At 42.1% G+C, this 22,406-nt stretch overlaps 1 protein-coding gene across 1 annotated transcript in view; it reads right to left on the bottom strand.

Annotated features, from left to right (window-relative positions):
* The window catches only part of PREP (prolyl endopeptidase), a 140,328-nt gene that overhangs the window by 57,071 nt on the left and 60,851 nt on the right, over positions 1 to 22,406 (bottom strand). Inside the window, exons 8-10 of the mRNA XM_065889245.1 lie at positions 14,098 to 14,289; positions 9,726 to 9,923; positions 4,155 to 4,258 (exon numbers count right to left, since the gene is read on the bottom strand). Of these exons, the coding sequence (XP_065745317.1) occupies positions 4,155 to 4,258; positions 9,726 to 9,923; positions 14,098 to 14,289 (494 nt within the window). The remainder of the gene's footprint in view (positions 1 to 4,154; positions 4,259 to 9,725; positions 9,924 to 14,097; positions 14,290 to 22,406) is intronic.

Here is a 22,406-nt window from a genome sequence, read left to right as displayed (position 1 = left end):
CAGTCCTACCTCAGGAAACAAGAAACATCTCAAATAAACAACCGGAACTTACACCTAAAGCAATTAGAGAAAGAAGAAAAAAAAAACAACCCCAAAGTTAGCAGAAGGAAAGAAATCATAAAGATCAGATCAGAAATAAATGAAAAGGAAATGAAGGAAACAATAGCAAAGATCAATAAAACTAAAAGCTGGTTCTTTGAGAAGATAAACAAAATTGATAAACCATTAGCCAGACTCATCAAGAAAAAAGGGAGAAGACACAAATCAACAGAATTAGAAATGAAAAAGGAGAAGTAACAACTGACACTACAGAAATACAAAGGATCATGAGAGACTACTACAAGCAACTCTATGCCAATAAAATGGACAACCTGGAAGAAATGGACAAATTCTTAGAAAAGCACAGTCTTCTGAACCTGAACCAGGAAGAAATAGAAAATATAAACAGACCAATCACAAGCAGTGATATTGAGACTGTGATTAAAAATCTTCCAACAAACAAAAGCCTAGGACCAAATGGAATCTCAGATGAATTCTATCAAACATTTAGAGAAGAGCTAACACCTACCCTTCTCAAACTCTTCCAAAATATAGCAGAGAGGAACACTGCTAAACTAACTGTACGAGGCCACTACCACCCTGATACCAAAACCAGACAAAGATGTCACAAAGAAAGAAAACTACAGGCCATTACCACTGATGAACATAGATGCAAAAATCCTCAACAAAATACTAGGAAACAGTATCCAACAACACATTAAAAGGACCATACATCAAGATCAAGTAGGGTTTATCCCAGTAATGCAAGGATTCTTCAATATACGCAAATCAAACAATGTGATACACCATATTAACAAATTCAAGGAGAAAATCCATATGATCATCTCAATAGATGCAGAAAAAGCTTTTGACAAAATTCAACACCCATTTATGATAAAAACCCTCCAGAAAGTAGGCATAGAGGGAACTTTCCTCAACATAATAAAGGCCACAGAAGACAAACCCACAGACAACATCGTTCTCAATGGTGAAACTCTGAAACCATTTCCACTAAGATCAGGAACAAGACACGGTCAGCATTATTATTCAACAAAGTTTTGGAAGTTTTAGCCACAGCAGTCAGAGAAGAAAAAGAAATAAAAGGAATCCAAATCAGAAAAGAAGAAGTAAAGCTGTCACTGTTTGCAGATGACATGATAGTATACATAGAGAATCTTAAAGATGCTACCAGAAAACTACTAGAGCTAATCAATGAATTTGGTAAAGTAGCAGGATACAAAATTAATGCACAGAAATCTCTTGCATTCCTATATAATAATGATGAAAAATCTGAAAGAGAAATTAAGGAAACACTCCCATTTACCAGTATGAGAAAAAGAATAAAATACCTAGGAATAAACCTACCTAAGGAGACAAAAGACGTGTATGCAGAAAACTATAAGACACTGATGAAAGAAATCAAAGATGATACAAACAGATGGATTGGATTGGATTACCATGTTCTTGGATTGGAAGAATCAACATTGTGAAAATGACTATAGTACCCAAAGCAGTCTACAGATTCAATGCAATCCCTATAAAACTACCACTGGCATTTTTCACTGAACTATATCAAAAAATTTCACAATTTGTATGGAAACACAAAAGACCCCGAATAGCCAAAGCAATCTTAAAAAGAAAAACGGAGCTGGAGGAATCAGGCTCCCTGACTTCAGACTATACTACAAAGCTACAGTAATCAAGACAGTATGGTACTGGCACAGAAACAGAAATATAGATCAATGGAACAGGATAGAAAGCCCAGAGATAAACCCATGCACATATGTCACCTTATTTTTGATAACAGAGGCAAATATACAATGGAGAAAAGACAGCATCTTCAGTAAGTGGTGCTGGGAAAACTGGACAGCTACTTGTAAAAGAATGAAATTAGAACACTCCCTAACACCATACACAAAAATAAACTCAAAATGGATTAAAGACCTAAACGTAAAGCCAGACAATATCAAATTCTTAGAGGAAAACAGAGGCAGAACACTCTATGACATAAATCACAGCAAGATCCTTTTTGACCCACCTCCTAGAGAAATGGAAATAAAACCAAAAATAAACAAATGGGACCTAATGAAACTTAAAAGCTTTTGCACATCAAAGGAAACCATAAAGAAGACCAAAAGACAACCCTCAGAATGGGAGAAAATATTCGCAAATGAAGCAACTGACAAAGGATTAATCTCCAAAATTTACAAGCAGCTCATGCAGCTCATCAAAAAAACAAACAGCCCAATCCAAAAATGGGCAGACGTAAACAGACATTTCTCCAAAGAATATATACAGATTGAGAACAAACACATAAAAGAATGCTCAACATCACTCATCATTACAGAAATGCAAATCAAAACTACAGTGAGGTATCACCTCACACCAGTCAGAATGGCCATCATCAAAAAATCTACAAACAATAAATGCTGGAGAGGGTGTTGAGGAAAGGGAACCCTCTTGCACTGTTGGTGGGAATGCAAATTGATACAGCCACTATGGAGGCTCATTAATAAACGAAAAATAGAACTACCATACGACCCAGCAATCCCACTACTGGGCATATACCCTGAGAAAACCATAATTCAAAAAGAGTCATGTACCACAATGTTCACTGCAGCTTTATTTACAATAGCCAGGACATGGAAGCCATCTCGGTGTCCATCGACAGATGAATGGATAAAGAAGATGTGGCACATATATACAATGGAATATTACTCAGCCGTAAAAAGAAACAAAACTGAGTTATTTGTAGTGAGGTGGATGGACCTAGAGTCTGTCATACAGAGTGAGGTAAGTCAGAAAGAGAAAAACAAACAACGTGTGCTAACACATATATACGGAATCAAAAAAAAGAAAAAAAAAAAAGGTTCTAAAGAACCTCGGGGCAGGACAGGAATAAAGATGCAGACGTAGAGAATGAACTTGAGGACATGGGGAGGGGGAAAGGTAAGCTGGGATGAAGTGAGAGAGTGGCACGGACTTACATATACTACCCAAATGTAAAATAGATAGCTAGTGGGAAGCAGCCGCATAACACAGGGAGATCAGCTCGGTGCTTTGTCACCACCTAGAGGGGTGGGATAGGGAGGGTGGGAGGGAGACGCAAGAGGGAGGGGATATGGGGATATATGTATACGTATAGCTGATTCACTTTGTTATGAAGCAGAAACTAACACACCATTTTAAAGCCATTATACTCCAATAAGGATGTTAAAAAAAATAAACAAAAATAAATAAATAAAAAGCATAATTCACAAAAAGAAAATAAAGGTTTTGTTTATTTTTGAACCAGATCTAGCCCATCATCTAGACTACTCCTAGACAGGTGAAGGGCAATTCGCTGAGGCAAAGTGATGCCCTAGTTTCACAGAAACATCTCGGGGGCATCAGTGCTCTTTTTTCTAACTTTCCTTCACAAACAACAGTCTGATTCTTAATCTGTGGTCTCTGTGGTCCAGCCCCCTGGTGGGAGAGCCCTGACAAACACCTGGTACCTGACAGGTGACCTCTCACTGCAAAGGAACAGAGTCATCCTGCATCATTGATCAGTAAGTGATTCCGTTTCTGGGAAACTCAGTACAGTTGGGGCGCTAAGAAAACAAAACTGGAGATTCTTAACCTGAAAGGATGGTGACCAGAGACTGAACTGGTGGTGCCATGACAATTAAACAGCTAATTCATCCATTCTAATATTTTATGGCGTGCTCACCCTGTGCCAGCCAGACATACAGACGAATTTCAGACTGAAAAGGCTGGCTCCTAGCACTTGAGCATTTTATGTAGAGCAGATCTATGTTGTTATTTATGACACCACGAGACCTGAGCCAGAAAACAACCCACTTTCAAGCAAGCAGACAAACTGTGTTGCCTTGAGCACCCAGACAAGGGGCTCTGGCTTCGTGTCAAGAGTAGCAGTGTCGGGAGCAGAACCTTTAAACTCTGGGAGGACAGGGACCACGCCTGGCTCAATGCCCAGAAACAGCAGGAGTTCCCCCAATATCTGTTGCCCGTATTGTTGTGGATTACCTCCACGGCTCCTGACAAAGTGGGGTGTGCAGGGCCCGAAAGTCAGATTTTTCTGACTCACATTGTCAGGATCAAATGCTCCATACCTGGACTGTCTGGTAATCGGAAGCATCGATTCCTTTCACAGTCACCTCTCGGAAGACTCTGGGCTCCAGTTCCTCTTTGGTCAGATCACAGTGATAAATGATACCTAGAAGGAAGTGGAAGTCTTAAGTTCAGTCCACAAACTCACTAGATACAAGGGGGGGCAAAGATCACAAAGCACAGTCAGCAGTGCCGCGTAAGGTCACTGTAGCAAGAGAGCCCACAACGGTCAGGCGTGTGGAGTACCTGACTTCTTCATCACCATGTCATCATCACCAGTTCACACTTCATCATCACCATCGTGTTCGGCCTTCCTTTTTACAACAGTTACCTGGGTATTCATTTTAGAAGATTCTAATGCATTCTGTGACCATGAGAATAGTTAAACCTAACTGCAGAAACTTAACAGGTCTTCCCCACGCCAGGTCACTTAGGAGAACAGGTCAAAGAAGATGGGAAACTTCATGTAGGGCCGTTTTACCTGAGAAGTGATTAAGACGGAAAACTCAAATGACTTGCCCAAAGTCAACAGCCATTCAGGGGTCTCTTGATGGGAACTCGGGGGCGCCTGTTACCTGCTACCCACCCATCTGTGGACACACATGTGGATAGCAATCAAGGACCAAAGACAGCCTTTTAGGGTAGCCTTTTGGAGTTGCCTTTAAAATTCTGATTATCCCAGTAATTGTGCATAACACAGATTGATGAACACACACCACAACATTTTAGCTTATTTTAACCACTAATGAAAACTCCATTTCCTTAACTTAACGCTACTACACTCTAACATTCAAGAACTAAACCAAAGAAACAGTAACTAAGACGAATCGTTACTGTTTGAAAACAACAACATTGCCATAGTTTAGGAAACAGAATTAGTCATCTGGAGTGGCTGGTGTGGAAACAGCCCTCCCACAGAATACTTTAAACATATGCTGTCAAGTATATGAAAAATCAATTTAGAGATCCTGATACTTGCTGGAAAACCAGAAACTAAGCGGTACTCCCACAGGGCACATTCAAATTGATTGATCATGTGTTAAAATGGCAGCTTGCTTTCTTTTCAACTCCTCTGTGTACGTATGAACTTCACTAACAGCTGAGAAACAGCACTCTGCCCCCCACTGGCAAAGAGTAATACATTCAGATTCCTTAACAGCAGGACTGCTAATCCCTATGAATGTTATCTCACTTCTCATGCTTACAAATTATTTTAAGGTTTATAATAGGGAATATGATTAACACTGACAGTGGGGAGATGTGTAACATGACCGAAGTCCTGGCTTTCTTAGTTTAAGTTACAGTTGGATGTTTGTTGGAATATGACTTTATATATAAAATACTTCCAGACTACACTCTGGGCATACATTCTAAATTACCAGATACACTGAATACTGTACTTGCCCAGATAAATGTAATCTTGAGGGCAAATTGCTATCTTCACATGTATGTTAATTTTTGAAGAGCTTCTTCATTAGTACCTGCCCCACTCCATCCAAACACAAAAAGCATCTGAATCCTTGGGGAAAGAACTCCAAACGACGACGACAACAAGAGATTGCAGAACAAGCATATGTGCCATTCGAGCATCAGACTCACCCCGGCATCACTGCTACCTGTACTACAGTGAACAACGAAGGACCCTGGAGCCAGGATTCCCAGCTCTGACCAGTTACTGGGGCAGTGACCCCAGTGAAAGACAGTGAGTGGGAAACACACTCTAAATGCCTGTTTATCTAGAATAACTGAGACATCAAAGCCTCCAATAGCAGAATGAAATAAGTATAGGACACGGGCTGGCTACTGTTGGGAGAAAGGGTGCCGAGTGCCTGACTTTAATTCTTCTGTTTGGGGCAGAAGTGGCACCTTGGGGGAGGCTGGGTTAAACCTAAAGGTACTGGTACTTAATATATTTGATGGATACTTTCTATTTATAGATCCATCGGGGTCAGTCCAGGTTAGCCCACTGCATATTCACACTGTAACATGAATTCCTATAGTCTAATGATGCTTTGTGTCCTGTCTGAATTGGTTTGCTTAAGTACAAGGAGCGGGGAAGGGACTGGAGAAACCATCCTGGAGTCATGAATCAGAGAGGACTGGTCAGGTGATCTCTGGGGAATAATTTCAAAGTTTAAGGGCAAAAGAGAACTGAATTATGGAATTCCCTTAAGACCACACGAGGTGTCTGCACTTGAGATGGGTCTCCTGATGAAACAGTGTTTTAACAAGGCTATTCTAGCAATAGGAAAGAGGCAGGGACGATCAGCTCGAATATTCCTGCTATATATAATATAAATAAATGTAAGGAGGTGAAAGAAATGGGAGTTAGGAGGAAGGGGCAACCCTAGAGGTTGCTAAAGAATCATCAGAGGAATCTGGAAAATCGGATATGCAAAAAGAAGGCAAAAGAAATTTGTGAAGATGACCCATGTAGATACTGTTTCATCTGATTATAGGTTGGGTTTTAAGGTTATTAAAAGAAAAAAACCCCACAAACTAGAACAAGTCTCTCAAAAATTGTTTGCACCCCTTGGTTATTTACCCAATGGAGTCGAAAACATGTCCACACAAGAACCTGTACACAGATGTTTACAGCAGCTTTATTAATGATTGACAAAAGCTGGAAGCAACCAAGATGTCCTTCAGTAGGTGAATGTGTAAATAAACTGCGGGACATCCAAGCAATGGAATATTACTCAGTGCTAAAAAGAAATAAGCCATCAAGCCATGGAACAACCTTAAACTCATATTACTAAGTGAAGGAGCCAACCTGAAAAGGCTACATAATCTATGAGTCCACTACATGACATTCTGGAAAAGGCAAAGCTATGGAGATAGTGAAAGATCAGTGGTTGTTAGGGGCTTGGCGGGGGGAAGGGATGAAAAGGGCCGAGCACAGAGGCTTTTTAAGGGCACTGAAAATACTCTGCATGGTATCATAATGATGGATACACGTGATCATACATTTCTCCAAACTTAGAATGTACAGCACCAAGAGTGACTCCTAAGGTAAGTCATGGACTTCAGGCAACTATGATGTGTGTCCATGCAGGTTCATCAGCTGTCACAGGGGATGTGCCCTGTAGCAGGGATGCTGATGACGGCAAAGGTAGTGCATGTGTGGGGCAGAGAGCGCATAGGAAATCTCTGTACCAGCCCTTCAGGTTTGCTGTGGACCTAAAACTGCTCTAAAAAAATAAAGTCTTGAAACATTTTTATGCCTTTCCCAAAGAGCCTGGGAAAGGTTCTTTGATTTCTTCTCCCTGTCTCTCAGAGCCATGCAACTGGGACGCCTATACTGGATTATTACAACACACGCAAGTCTGGAGTGAGCCTTAGAAATCCCTCCAAGGTTCCGTGAGTACAGAATCAGTCGGCTCGACCGCTAAGTGGTTTGAGCCACAGGGAATAAGTGTACCGTGCTCCGAACTGCCCTGGCTGCCTCTTTTCTTCCAAGTGCGACTCAAGGTACAAATGGCTTGGCTCAAGACGTGTCTTCACTATGTACCTCCATGGGAAACAGGCAGCTGGTGTTCACCTGCCAGACGTACCACGTGTCCACAGCAGCTGGCACTGCAGGTATTTTTGGCCCCAGGGCTTTATTTATAATTTAGTGTCTCTGCTGTTTACTGCAGTAGTGGACAGCCAATCTTCAGAGATCAGCGCCAGACAGCCTTTGAGCGGACATGCATGTATGTGGGAGTGTATATGTACACACTGCCATTCCTGCTTTCAAGGAATCTAGTTTAATTGTCTGATGGCCATTTTTACATTTGGATAAGAAGGCCTGAGTCTGGAAGCCCCGTTCTCCGGTTTTAGATATCAAATTACATGAAGGAGAGAAAAGAAAAAGCAGGAGGCAAAATGAATAAGAAAAGACAAAGGAGAAGAACAAAGCACTGCAGCAGAAAATTAAAGCTTGCTCAGGAGCTGCCTGTCCATACAGCACTAACACACTTCTCTTCCCAAATTGCACAGCCACGGTCACGGATAGTATTTCACTGCTTGGTACAGAACTCATCATTTTATGCTGGGACAGTGAGCCCTTTCATCCCTGGGTAATGATGAACTTGTTCCTGAAATAAATGGCCACATGGGGTCACTGAAGGTGGTTTACAGGCCTTTGGGGACTCTGGCTTTTATGAAAAGCAGGTGAGTCAGCGCTGCTCTGTTCTCCTCATTGCCCTTTATCCACTATCACTGTTTAAAGGCTATGAAGTTTTCCAAAGTAAAATTTCTGGAACCAGTGTAAGCTGAGGAAATAAAGTGTGGATCCCACGGCAGTGGTTGAGAATGGCTCTCTGGAGGAAAGCTACTTCTCTTGGTTCCTGTCCACTGGCTGCCACTGTCCCCCAAGCCCCAGGGGAAGAGGGGTGAGGCTCGAGACACCCTGATGTGAGGTTCTTGACCTGTCAGTTCCAGACTCCTGGCCCTGGGCATGGTTTCCACATCTCTTTGAGATCCTCTGAAAGGCACATGGGCAAGTAAAGCTTGCTAGGTGTTCCAGATGTACCATCAGCCCTACGTACAGAGCATCATTCTTTTGGTTTTAATAACCCTGACGGCAACCTGTCACGACGATAAGATTCCTTAAAGACTGCCTGCTCTGTGACTCAGAGGCACGAAAAAAAAAAGTGGATCAGGCATCACTGTCATCTGCCAAACCCCAGGAGGACAAGGCCACTTCTGCACCTGCTGGGCTCTCCACTACGTCTGCTTTATTTGCTGAGGACCAAACTGTTGCAACAAAACTGGGTAGGACAAAAAGGACGATGAAGGAGCCCAAAAAACAAACAAGGAAAGTGCAGACATCTTTTCAGCCAGATTGCTTTCAGGATAGGGTCTACCCAGTCAACTGTACACTGCCAACTGAGTCAGGCTCCTGGGATAAATCAGGGTATGTGTTATGGCTTCAGCTGTAACAGAAACACTGCAGCCAAGTGGAGAAACGGGAAAAAACCAAAACAAGCAAAATGAGTGTGACCAACTTGAAAACAACAAGTTATACAGAAAGCTATCTTTAGTTTGGGGAAAATTAACTGATACCGTAAAACTGCAATTTACAAGTGTTTCCTTTTCTACTAGAACCAAGTAACAAATTCCGCCCCCCCATATGATGTAAGACTAAACTTTCACAATTATATTTTAATCCAATTTAACAAGAGCAGAATTTCTTCTCAGTTTTAAAACAATTTATTAACGTCAGATGTGACTACAGATTTTTATATAACACTTTTAGTTATTTGCACTGTGTGTGTTTTGTAGACCAAAGGTTGACTCTAAGGTTATACTTGTTCATACTAATTTTTCACATCAGCCTAGAACAACAGATGGTCCTGTCCCTGGAAGAGAGACTCAGGATATACGATTCATGAGAGTGCAGTTTTAGGCGTTCGTGTTTCCCTTTGTTCTGAGCGTCTGTTTTACTGTTTTATTCCCACTAAGTGCTTTTGGCTGTAATACAGCATATGTGATTTTCGCTAACACAGCATTGTATTTCGATTTCTCAAAAGCAACCCAAACGTGAGTCTGATTTTTAAATTGGACAACATTGGTGGAAAGACTCTCACCTGGAGATAAAAAGGAAGTAAACTGATAGAAGATTTCGGTGTCCTTCTTCTGACCGCTGTACCCCACGACGCTGCCGACCTCAAGCGGGAAGGTCTTGAGGAGAGCACCGGTGGCTAGGTCGTGAAGCTGCAGGCTGTTCTTCACGTTATGGAGGTAGCATAACACCAAAAAGTTGGACCTGACGCAAGCTACCCACTCTGAAAAGATAACAACAGATAAAGCATAATGTGCTTTTGAAAATTAGCCCAAGACATACTCATTTCACCGAACAACAGTTCTTGAGGCCCACACTGTGCTCTGCGGCAGTGAGACTTGCAAGTGATTTTATACCGGGTGTTAATCATGCATCACGTTTTCAGCGTATCCCTTTAATAAATCACTGCCACTGTCATCTCCAGAGGTAACAAGATAGTCTCCACCTGGGGCCAGGAGCTTTTGATGATCTAGATAACGTGTGTAATACAAATAACCCTGCTTACCTATTTTGTGGCCAATATCATGCTACAGGAGGTATAAGAAGGAAAACAGCAAAGCCCAAATCACGATCCACATCTGTGAGGATCGTTTATTCAACAAACTGTATTAAATGTAAATGTATGTGCCGGATACCCTACAGGGTGCTGGACGGACCAGCAAGAAGATGAGGTCATTTCTGTCCTTGAGACACAATCGCGTAAAAATACAAGTAGTAACTTGTAAACAAGGGTGAGTGAGTGGTTGGCTGGGACCCCAAATAAGAGAGAGCCCTTGAGCAAATGCTGAATTATGTCTGGAGGGCAGGGGTGTGAAGGCGGGGGGCCTGGTGGTGTCGGGAACAGGACAGCTCTCTGGGGGACGAGAAGGTGGGAAAACATGACTCGAGGAATGAAGGCCAGAGCTGGGGATGAGGAGAGAGAAAAGGAACATGAATGAACCAACAGCAGGAAGGAAGGGAGCGAGGGAAGGAGACTGGGAGAAAGAACGAGGTAGAGATCCATTTTCAAGAAGAAGAAAACCGGGCTTCCCTGGTGGCGCAGTGGTTGGGAGTCCGCCTGCAGATGCAGGGGACACGGGATCGTGCCCCGGTCTGGGAGGATCCCACATGCCGCGGAGCGGCTGGGCCTGTGAGCCATGGCCGCTGAGCCTGCGCGTCCGAAGCCTGTGTCCGCAACGGGAGAGGCCACAGCAGTGAGAGGCAAAAAAAAAGAAGAAGAAGAAAAGCCGCTGTTCCATTCGGGGGTGGGCAGGGGCAGTAGTGGTGGTTTGATGGGGGACTGGGTGAGCCAGGTAGGGGCGAGTTTAGGCCTTTCTGACTCAGCCTTTACTGAGGAGCTACTGTTGGAGAGAAGGGTGACACACATAAAGATGGCATCAGATGTATGCGTCCGACGACTGACCAGAGAACAACAGAGGTGCACAGAGGGCGGAGGGGAGGCCCGAACACACAACTGTAAGAAGCCGGGCAGAACACCATATCAAGCTGGGGATAAAGTCTGGAGGAGGGGGCAAAGAAACAAAAGGCATCTCCCAGGAAGACTCACCAGGACGTGGCAAGTGTGGGGACAGGAAAGTGAGGCAGAGACAGGAGGCCCCTTGGTGTCCAGGGCTGCAGCTTCAGTGATGGTACCGTCCGAGACGGAGCCGGGACAGCGGAGGTGAGTGAGCAGAGGAGGAAAGGAGAAAGCAGGGGGGCAGGCACCAAGCACAATCCGTCGTGCTCTGGACGAGACGGGCCAGCGCTACGGACAGGCCATCCAGAGGGAGAGATGCTTTAGTAAATGGAAGCAAGGACAGGGCTGTAGGGAACAGCTCTAGCGCGTGGAAAAGAAAAGCCTTTCTTGGGTCTCATGGTGGGATGCAGGGCAAGGGGCTCTTGACACTGCTTATTTTTAAACCCAAGAAACTACTAGTTCACGCATATAACGTTATGAATGATCAACAAGACACAGGCCAGAGGGAGCTCTGAGGATCCCCAGGGGCCTCAGTCTCGTCGGGTGGTTTAGATTACTACCGCAAACTTTTCCTCAAGTCAGGATATAAGGAAGAACTCTTACACCTGAAAGTAATTTGCTCATCCAATACGACTTTTTAAGTGCTTCAATCAAGCAATATATTTCATGTGGCTTTAATATTTTAAGGAAAGTAAGGGGAAAAAAACTGAAGTAAATTATTTCTGTCCAAAAATAATCAATCTGTGTTAACTACGAGTACATCAGAATTCTAAAACAGACAAAGTGAATAAGAAAAGGACAAGGTGATTTGTAGACTGTCGTTAATAAAAGCTCTGACTTTACAGCTGTACTTTATGACTCATCTCTAGTTTTTATTCTCAATAGGGCATTCTGTGCTAATGACACACTGCAAATTCAACTGTGCTTCTCTTTGAATTAATGAGTTCTGTGAATATTGAAGGTTTCCCCTTTCCAGTCTAAAGAACTTATAACCTTTTAGAGGAAAGTTTATAAAAATATAACCTTGATTTGCATTTCATTAGTTCTGCAAGTGAGATAGGATGTCACCTTAAGGTACAGTTAAAACTGCTTTAGGGGGGCTTTAAAAGGCAGAAAATTCACACGCCTTGGGAAATATTTGTATCTCTGATGCTTCCCTACATGAGAATCGCTGTTCCAACCTGACTCGAACCTGAAAAACACCCAGGGCACTCACTCTTCAGGAAGACGTGTGCCACCAAGTCTCCCTTGGACCCACCAAGGCCTGAGGGCCCCTCCTGTGGCACTTAGGAAGCACTCACTAAATGCTGGCTCTTACCACCCTTGGGGGGGGACATTCTGTCTCAGTTTGGACAGAAGTCATCAGGTTACCAAAGTCGCATGAAGGTGTTCATGGAAAAGGCAGAAAACCTGTTCTAGGATTCGTGGGTCCCTCAACCAAATATATGAGGGTCAGAGACTGAATGGAAGGTTTTGAGGACACAGGTGAAGCGATTTCCTTGGAAAGAGCCCCTGTCATGCTGTAAGTCCCCCTCCCCGCCATGCTGTAAGTCCCCCTCCCCGCTGGGGAAAACCCCAGCCTGAGAGAGACAGAGCACGGTTGCCTAATCCAAAGCTGAGAAGCACGTATGGACTGTGGACTGTGGAGGAGCCCGGGATGGGCTGCTGCCCTGGGGCTGCAAATGGGGGTTGTGTAGGAAAGAGCATGGGTGGGGCTGCCTTGGGTCCTGCCTGACAGAACTGCCTGAGGTGTTGCAGACCTCTTTACAGAAGCAGGCGGAGGGATGAGCCAGAAGCCCAGGGGTGAAGGGGATCCCAGGCAAACACCCAGAGCAGCGCTTCCTCCAGGGCCAAGGGAACTGCCCAAGCAACGGCCCGGCGGGAGCGCCCTCGGGAAGCGCTCAGAGACTCAGCTGTAATCATCTGACCACCTTCCGCTCTACCCGCTAAGCAAGGCCAGGCTGAAATAACTGCAGGCACAGAGCACACTGCCTTGAGCCAGTGAGGAAGACGTCCTTACTTTTCCAGGATGTGCACCTGGATCTGACTCCAATACTTGTGCCTTAATTCACTGAAAAACCCATGTCAGGACTGCTTTATGTGACAATGGGCCACTCTGCAGCTCTCAAAAGGAATTATTTTCCTAATTATATGCACCTTATACCTTCCCATTTGGGGATGGCCCTAGATTTTTATCCCCATTCAACCCATCAGCAGAAGTTCACCTCCACAAGCAAACTCTTCACTGGCTTGAACGTACTCGACTCTCCTTTTGTGTCAAAAAGTGTAACAAAATTAGAGTCTCATTTTAAATCCAGCTTTCAGGCAAGAAGTAACTTATAAAGCAGTATATTATTTTTGGAAAATCACTGAGAAAATCAGTAATGGGAACTTAAAGGAACTCTGAAACATGACAGATAAAGAACTGAGGCTCTCAAGAGGTTACTGTAGCGCAGTGCACACAGCATCAAGTGCAATGTATTTCAATTAACTCTGACAAAAGTCTCTTCTCTTTTCCGGTAAGAGGACTGTAATCCACCCTAAGATCTACAATAGGTGTACTATGAACGGCCAAAGGTTATTCAGAAGCTAAAAGCTAAGGATTCTGAATCCAACTGATTTAAAAAAAAAACTAAACATTAGTGATTATCAGACAATAACTACACAAAGACAGCCGATATTTTTTTTTAATAAAAGAAAAGCACTACCTTTGAAGGTCTGGATTCACACCTTCACAATTTTTTGAAGACCCCACACAGTATTGTACTAACTACAAAGATGTCACACAGTAAACACCTAGTTGCGCTGGTGAGACACTTCACAATTAGAGGTTGAAGGTTCTTCACCTTGTAACCGGTCACCGGAGAATGAGAGATGCACCAACTTCCTGATGTTCTTACCAGAAACAAAAGCACAACTTCCAAGCGGCACGTACTCTTACCTAAGACGTCTTTCTCGTGCTCAGGAACAAGCACCTTCCACCTGGACTCCTCGGGATCTGTGAAGTCAATGTTGATCAGGCGGTAGTTGGGAGAATGGCGATTTGTCTTGAACGTGAACACTGTGCCCTCGTTGGTTACATAGTCATATTCCCCTTCGAAGTTGTCGATCAGTTTCACCCACTTCAGGATTCCTGGTGAGAGACCAAGCACCTCTGTCACCTCTCAGGGGTTGAAATGGTGTGGTTTGTACGTAGGGGCGGGGGGGATGGATCTTTTCTGTCTACAGAACACAAAGCAGACACAATATTTGGAAGACCTAAGGCATGAGAAAGAGCAAGGGCGAATGTGGGTGAATTTTAAGGTTTCCAAATAACGCAAAGGAAGTTTTTCCAGAAAAACCTGGCAATGAAGGAGAGTGGAGAATTCTCTCAGCCCATTACCCCACATAATCCGGCACTTCCCCTTCTACCTGAGAGGGTCTCAAATCTGAGCACGTCTTTCTACCTCTACTGCCATCACTCCACCCCAAGTCTTTATTTCCCTCTGGTTATGAGCAGTGGCTCACAACTGGGGATGATCTCACCCCCACCAGCGGACTTCTGGAAATATCTGCAGACCTTTTGGTTGTTACAACTTGGCAAGTGAGAGGAGGGCTACTGCGAGCATCTAGTGGGAAGAGGCCAGAGATGCTGCTTCAAGGCACAGGATACCCCTTTGACAAAGAGTCAGCTAGCCCCAGATGTCCGTACGTGGCTGGGAAACCCTGGTGTGTAGCATCAGCTTCCCACCTGCTCTGCCCACTGCCACTCTTGTTCTTCTCGGTAGCAGCCACCACCATGTCTTAATATCCTAAACTGGTCCCTGTTGGTACCCTTCCTAGAAATTTCCCCACTGCTCTTTGAATCAAATCCCAATTCCTTCTTTCGGTCTCCATGGTCCTGCATGTTACAGTCCTTGCCCACTCAGCTAACCTCAGATGTTCCAACTTTTGCCTCACTCCCTGTCCTCTGGCAACAGTGGCCTTTGTTAGGTTCCTTAAGACATGCTTCACTTCAGGGCCTTGTCACAAGCTGTTTCCCTTGCCTACCCCACTCTCAAATGGCTAGGTACCTCTCACCTGCACCCAGATCATTTCTTCACAGCACTTCTCTCAAGATATATACACCTGAGCCTTGAACAACATGGGTTTGAATTGCGTGGGTGCCCTTATAGGGGGTTATTTTCAATAGTAAATACCACAGTAGTACCTCATCTGCAGTTGGTTGAATCCATGGATGCAGAGGGACCATGTATCCAGGGGGCCCACTGTAACCTCCAAGTGGTTCAAGGGTCAACTGTACCTAATTTGCTTGTTTATAATTTGTCTTTTTTATTCACTACTTAATACTCAGCACCCAGACAGAGTGGCACCTTCAAAGGTGCAAAATAAAATTGGTGTTGAATGCAAGGACGAACGCTTTCCAGTCCTTCTGCTCTAAGAACTAGTCTGGAGAAGGTCAACACTACAAAGAGATCTTAAATGTGTCCCCCATCATCATCATTTAAACGGCTCACTAAATGTCACTGTTAATATTAAAAAAAAAAAATCCACTGGGAAGACATCTGGTTCATAACGTATCAGACATAAATGTTTAGAGGACATCTCAAAAATCTTATAAACGAAAAAGCTCTATGACTTCTAAACTGCTCAAAGGCAATGCCAGATCTCAGCTATTCTCCAATTAATCTCCTACCTTCGATTTCACAATGAAATTGCTACATTAATTTAGATCATTCATTTATATTCCTGGCGAGTTTACATTCATTGTCTCATTCATCTCTATAACATAATATCTTTATATAATTTGTTGTTGAATTAAATTAATCAGGGAAAATATAATCCCATGGTAGAGAGTTTTTCAGTTAGATATAACTGAATTAAAACCCCAGCTCCAACGACAATTTAGCTGTGTGACCTTGAACAATCTCTTTATACCCTGCTGAGCCTCATTTTCTCAACTGTAGACGAGAAACAGCAAGTAAATGTGAAAATTATAAAGTGACTAATACCTACCCTACAACAAAAACCTCGACAAATATTATTTTAAAATAAACGGCTGGAATTAAAACTAATAATAAGATAGGCAGTTAAAAAAAATCTACAGCTTTTCCACGTTAGCAATACCAGTTGGAAAACATGGTGGGGACAGGGGACCTCATTGATATTAGCAGTAAAATTAATGAATACTTAAGAATGTGCTTAACTAGAAATGTGGACTCCATGAGAAAAGCTCTAAAATTTTTCTAAGGAATCTTAAAAAACAACAACAAACAAAACCTGGATAACTGGAAACACATACCATATCCCTAGATAGGAAGACTCAGTATTTCAAAGGTGCAAATAATTCCAGAAGAAATCTACAAATTTAACACAATTCCAATTCTAAAATCCAAATGAGCTTTTTAGGGAATCTGACAACATCATTCTGAAGTTCATCTGGAAGAATAAGCACTTAAGGACAGTTGATATATTTTTGATGACAGAACAAGAAGGAACTTCTTGTGCTGTGATGCTCTGAACAAGCCCCCTCCCTCCTGAAGGAAATTATCACCCTTTTATGATAATCATTTTCTTATTTTTCTTTGTTCGTTTTCTGCCTTAACATGCAGCCACAAACACTATAGTCTAATTCTGCCTCATTTTTGAACTTCTAATAGAATAAAACCATACCACATTATTCTTTTGTGTCTGATTTCTTTCTGTTCTTGATATCTGACCTTACATTATGTTTGTGAGATTATTCATCCTCCGGTTATTGTTACTGACTTCTGGTTAAATCTTACTGTATACAAAGAACATACTCTGTATGATTTCAATCTTTTAAAATCTGTTGAGAAAAGCTTTGTGGCCTAATTTTTTTTTTCTTAAATAATTTTAAAATGTTCCTGCATGTGACCAAAAAGAACGTGTATTTTGCAGACCTTCCCTGTGATATGCTAAGAATGTCTACTAAGTAATTTGTTAATCTTTTGTTCAAATCTATATATTTACTGATTTAGAGGGTCATTTTTTCTATCAGTCAAAGAAAAGGTCTGTTAAAATGTTTCTCTATGATTGTAGATTTGTCCATTATTATTTGTATTTCTGTTAACTTTTACTCTCTGTATTTTGAAATCATGCTCTTAGATATATAGTTAGAATTATTATATCTAAATAAAACTGAGTTGAACCTTTTATGATTATAGAGTTTTATCTCTAGTAATGCATTTTGCTTTGAAGTCTACTTGGATATTAAGACAGCTACATCATTTTCATTTTTACATCTTTGGCCAGTTGTCTTCTGCAGACTGGATGGCCCCAATTTGCTCTTCTCTGTGTCTCTTAACCATTCATATGCTTTCCACCTCTTGGTGGGCTGCATTCTATGTAATTTCTTTTAATATTCATTTCACTAATTCTCTCTTCAGCTATGTCTAATCTCTTCTTTAATCTAATAACTTAATTTTTAATGTTAATCATTTTTCTATTTTTAGAAGTTCTACTTCATCCTCTTCCAAATAGGTTTGGTCATTATTGACAATATCTTGTTTCTTGCTTATGTTTCCAAGCTTCTCATTTATTTTTTTTAAAAAGCAGCATCACTATTTTAAAAAGTGTATTTACACACTTATTTTACATTAGAAATCTGATAATTCCACTCTGGTGTGACTCTGCTGGCTCTGCTTCTCATGCTGGTGAATTTCTTCATCTGATCTGTGATTTCTGATTGTGAACTGACTTCCCTTGGAACACTATCTGTGAGAATTCTTGAAGGCCTGGGTTGAAGTGACACTATTTCAGACAAGATTTGTATATGGCTTCTGTTTGCGTCTTGGGAGGCAACCAACCTGGGAGCACTTTAAATTCTTGGCATGAGGATTTTTGGACCTCATCGAGACAATCAATTCAACTTGCATCCACGTGAAGGTCAGCCCTTCTCATGTTTTAGGAGAATTCACAACCTGCCTCCAAGGTAGAGACAAACCTCCAAGGCAGGTTTCCTTACTATACCCTGCCTCTCCCCTCCTCCCTGGCTCCAACACTGGTGGGTTTATTTCTCAATAATCCTCACACCACCACCAAAGGGAAGCTCAGCCTCAAGGCCCAGCAGAAACATTCTGGGACAATCCAGCTTACATCCCAGGACTCCTGCTTTCATTTTGTCTTTGGTCTTTACGATTTCTCTTCCTTTGTGCCAATTAGCAATATACTTAGTAAGATGCTTTATTAACTTTTTACAACATTTCAGTTGTTTCAACTGGGAGATTATTCAGAGTGTATCATCTGCTACACTCCTACAAACAGAAATCCTTACAATTAATTTCCATAAACAATTAAGTTCTGCATCTGAGCCAAACATTTTCTTTTCCAGTGACAAACTGCTAACCTCAAAAGCAGGTGATCCATTCAAAGAAAACTGCATCTTAGTTTACATAAAACAATACTTTAAAAGGAAAAGAAACCCAAAGACTATTCCTTATAAGAATAAGCTAAAAAATTAGTTGGTAATGCAAAATTTGCAGATAGAACGCTACATTTGTTTATAATAAGAATGATGAAACGCAATTTTCTGGACTGTGACATTTGTAGACACAGAGTCTTGGTTCAGGGAAATGTCAGATTCTTTAAGTGTTCCCCTGACAATAAAACATCTTCTGATGTGAAACCTTTATTTCTCAAAGTAACCATCTTATGGTTTCTGCCGAAAAGGTCTTTCAGCCATTGCAGTGGTATTTATTATGACCCTACCTCCCCCTGCCTGCAAAAAAGTCACTGAAACATGCACCAAAGGCAAAACACAGCAGAAATTTCCTTCAGTACCTCTGTATAGTCAGGTGAGCCTGAAGATGTGGTGCACTTGTTTTAAATAACCCAGCTCCAAAGAGCACCAAAACAATAAAAAAGTTTGTGGCCATTATCTGCCACCAATTTCTGAAGCATTAACTTTAGTCATAAATACACACAAGTCATATATTCATGCAGACTTAGGAATGTGGCTGGATTTTTACAAATCCATTAAAATCTGAAAAGCTGTTCAAAGTACAGGCTCACAGGGCAGCATGTTTAAAATGAGGACTCATGAAAGAAATCCTTTGGCTCTCCGGAAACCCTTGCTCCTCAGGGTTTGGCCACGAGATAATTTAAGAGAAAAGGTATTCCAGTTGAACAATGGGGCTCATTCAGTTTTGCTATTCACACATTAAAACACTGTTGATTTAATGGGAAATAGGAAAGGTACTTAAAAAAAAGAGATGTGGCTAGACTCTCCAACCATCTCACTTTTTGCCCACTTTTTCTGAGGTCTTTTTGTCTGTAAGTGGTATTCTTCCCTCTGAAGCCAACAGAATTCGATTCCCAAACTTTTCCACATTCAAGTTAAGTTAAAATTACTTTTTCTTTGGCGGTACGCGGGCCTCTCGCTGCTGTGGCCTCTCCCGCTGCGGAGCACAGGCTCCGGACGCGCAGGCTCTGCGGCATGTGGGATCTTCCGGGACCGGGGCACGAACCCATGTCCCCTGCATCAGCAGGGCTCTCAACCACTGCGCCACCAGGGAAGCCCTAAAACTACTTTTTACAAACCTGCTTCTTGGTGGGGGAATGATTTGTTTACTGAGTGAAGGTGAGCTTAAGATAAGTAATCTAAAGCTTTCCATAGAGCAAAGTCGTTACTTGTATTGCTTTCTTTGAAAATCAATGGTATTAACGACATCGCTTAGAAAACGTTTTGTAAGCTCTCTTGTGATAGGAGCTAAAAAGTGCGCTTACATTTGACAAAACAGAGGGTCTGGCCTCTAACCACAGTAACTGATGCAGGGCATGCACAGCTCACGCTCTAGGGCTGAGGAGAGCAGAAGTCTGCTGTCCTCTCTGGCCTGATGCCTTCATTCTGCCACAACGGCCACACGGTGATGGTTAGAGCACGGGCGTGGAATTCAACTGACCTGGGTCTGAATCTTACAATGGCATCAGGAAAGCTAACTGGCCTCACCAGCCTCAGTTTCCTCGGGATAACAACATGTGCTCCTCAGAGGTTGTTAAGAAGACAGTGAAATATCTACACGCATAGCTCAGAACACACAGGAAATGCTAAATAAACAATACTTACTACCATCCCAAATAACCCCAGCATTCTTCAAGTGACAAAAATAAGCTGAACGTGGCTTCTGATCAGCACTGTTTGCTAACGGCGGACTAATAAAATCTAGTTTCCATCTCTCAGGGCACATAGCCATTTTCCTAGAAAAAGCCTTTATAATCACTAACTTAAAAATTAGTAAAATTATTACTTTTATCACTAGTACTTCATATTTTACTTCAAAATTCATGTTTTGCTTCTTATTTTTATACTGTCTTTCGACGTTCCAATTCTTTTGGGTTGTTGGCATTCCCACTCTGAAACAGACTTATTTTCTGATAATTCCCTGCCTTTCACAGAAGCCCTCCTCCCCTGTTGGTCTGACTTTTAACACCCCGATGACTTTGCTAAATTTTAGACAACTCATCTGTTTCAAGCTTCTGAAATGTTTATCTCCTCCTTTCCTCTCCATCTCCAAAAGATGTCCAGCCCCACCAGGCATGAACATGGGAGTCACAATTGTCCCAGCTACCTAGAAACAAGAGGTCATCTGCCTCGTAATGCCAGAGATGGCTGAGTGAACCATTTAAGTGTCTGATAAACCCTGAGCTTCCTTTTGTAGTTCTATGTTAGCATGTAGGGTAGATTGATTTCTCATGCAGGAGAAAGCCAGTTTTCTTTAAAGACATGAAAGCATTAAAATGAACACATGGTGAGTGCTGAAAATGATCAAACTTTCAGCAAAAAAGGAAAAAGCTGAGAGACAGGTTAGTGAAAGTCTGGGTGAAGTATAGGATAAACTGCTATTTCCTTACAAAAATCAGTATGTCAGTATCACCCATCTTTTCCCCCTAAACCCTTCATAAATGCCGTGACATGAGCAAAGACCATTTCAGGTCCGTTTTAAGGATAGCTACACTGGAAAAGAAGGGTGTTAAATTACCAACAACAAGGATTTTAGACATTTATAGTTCTTTGCACGTAACAATTACTTCCTACGGATTCTATTTAAAAACCTGATATAGTTGTACGTTAATTCAGAATAGGGCCAAATGGTCAGTGTCTCTTGCTGCTGACTATCCTATAAAATAGAGAATAAAGCATCTGACCTTCTACAGAAAAATGAAAGAACCCAAAAGAAAAGAGAATGAACAAGAGACAACAGAGGGACTTTCACGGTGGTCCAGTGGTTAAGAATCCGCCTACCAATGTAGGGGAGGCAGGTTCAATCTCTGGTCAGGGAACTAAGATCCCACATGCTGCGGGGCAACTGAGCCTGCGTGCCGCAACTACTGAGCCTGTGCGCCACAACTAGAGAGAAGCCCGTGTGCTGAAACAAAAGATCCTGCATGCCGCAACGAAAATCCCATGTGCCTCAACTAAGACCTGATGCAGCCATATAAATAAATATTAAAAAAAAAAAAAAAAGACAACAGAGAGAAGTGAGTCTAGAGTTTCCAAACTCCAGAGAGGTCCTAACTCTGAGCCTGGGCATGTATGCTTGATGACAGCACAACTGATAAGACCTGATGCTGTGCACTGGCCGTCTCATGGCCACCGTCCAGCCGACGGGGAGCACACACCCGGCAGGGATGGGCTGTCATCACTGCCATCACCCAACACAGTGCCTGGCACAAAGTGGGCACCAATTAATGTCTGCTTCATGACTAAATATAACATTCACACAATCCTACATTTCAGACTGGACCTTACATACACTTCTTGATAATGTAAAGACAACAGAAGTAACCAAATTTAAAAGAAGTTAGTAGTGTCTTCCACTTTTTCAATAAGAATAGTTAGAAATTAATACACTAAGCTAAATATGTGTAAGTGTTGAAAACCATCTTTTATATTTTTAGGGTATAAATTAACTTTTCTTTCTTTTCATTTTTTTTAAAATGAAACTTTATTAGGTACATTGATTTGGAACTCAGAAACTTTTGAACTGTAGCTCTTCCTCAAAGTATTTATATATTTATTTAATATATATATTTGTGGGCTGTACTGTGTAGCATGTGGGATCTCAGTTCCTTGACCCGCGCCCCCTGCATTAGAAGTATGGAGTGTTAACCACTGGACCGCCAGGAAGTCCCTAAATTAAGTTTTCATTAAAAATTTTAGAAGCCCACATATTGGAGTGAAAACAGACAACTCTGAGGCCTGATATTTAACTGTAACGTAAAAAATACATGAAAATTTATTCTAAATTT

The sequence above is a fragment of the Phocoena phocoena genome, chromosome 12 (genome assembly GCF_963924675.1).
Source record: "Phocoena phocoena chromosome 12, mPhoPho1.1, whole genome shotgun sequence".
Lineage (NCBI taxonomy): Eukaryota > Metazoa > Chordata > Mammalia > Artiodactyla > Phocoenidae > Phocoena > Phocoena phocoena.
This window is presented reverse-complemented; position numbering and strand designations above follow the sequence as displayed.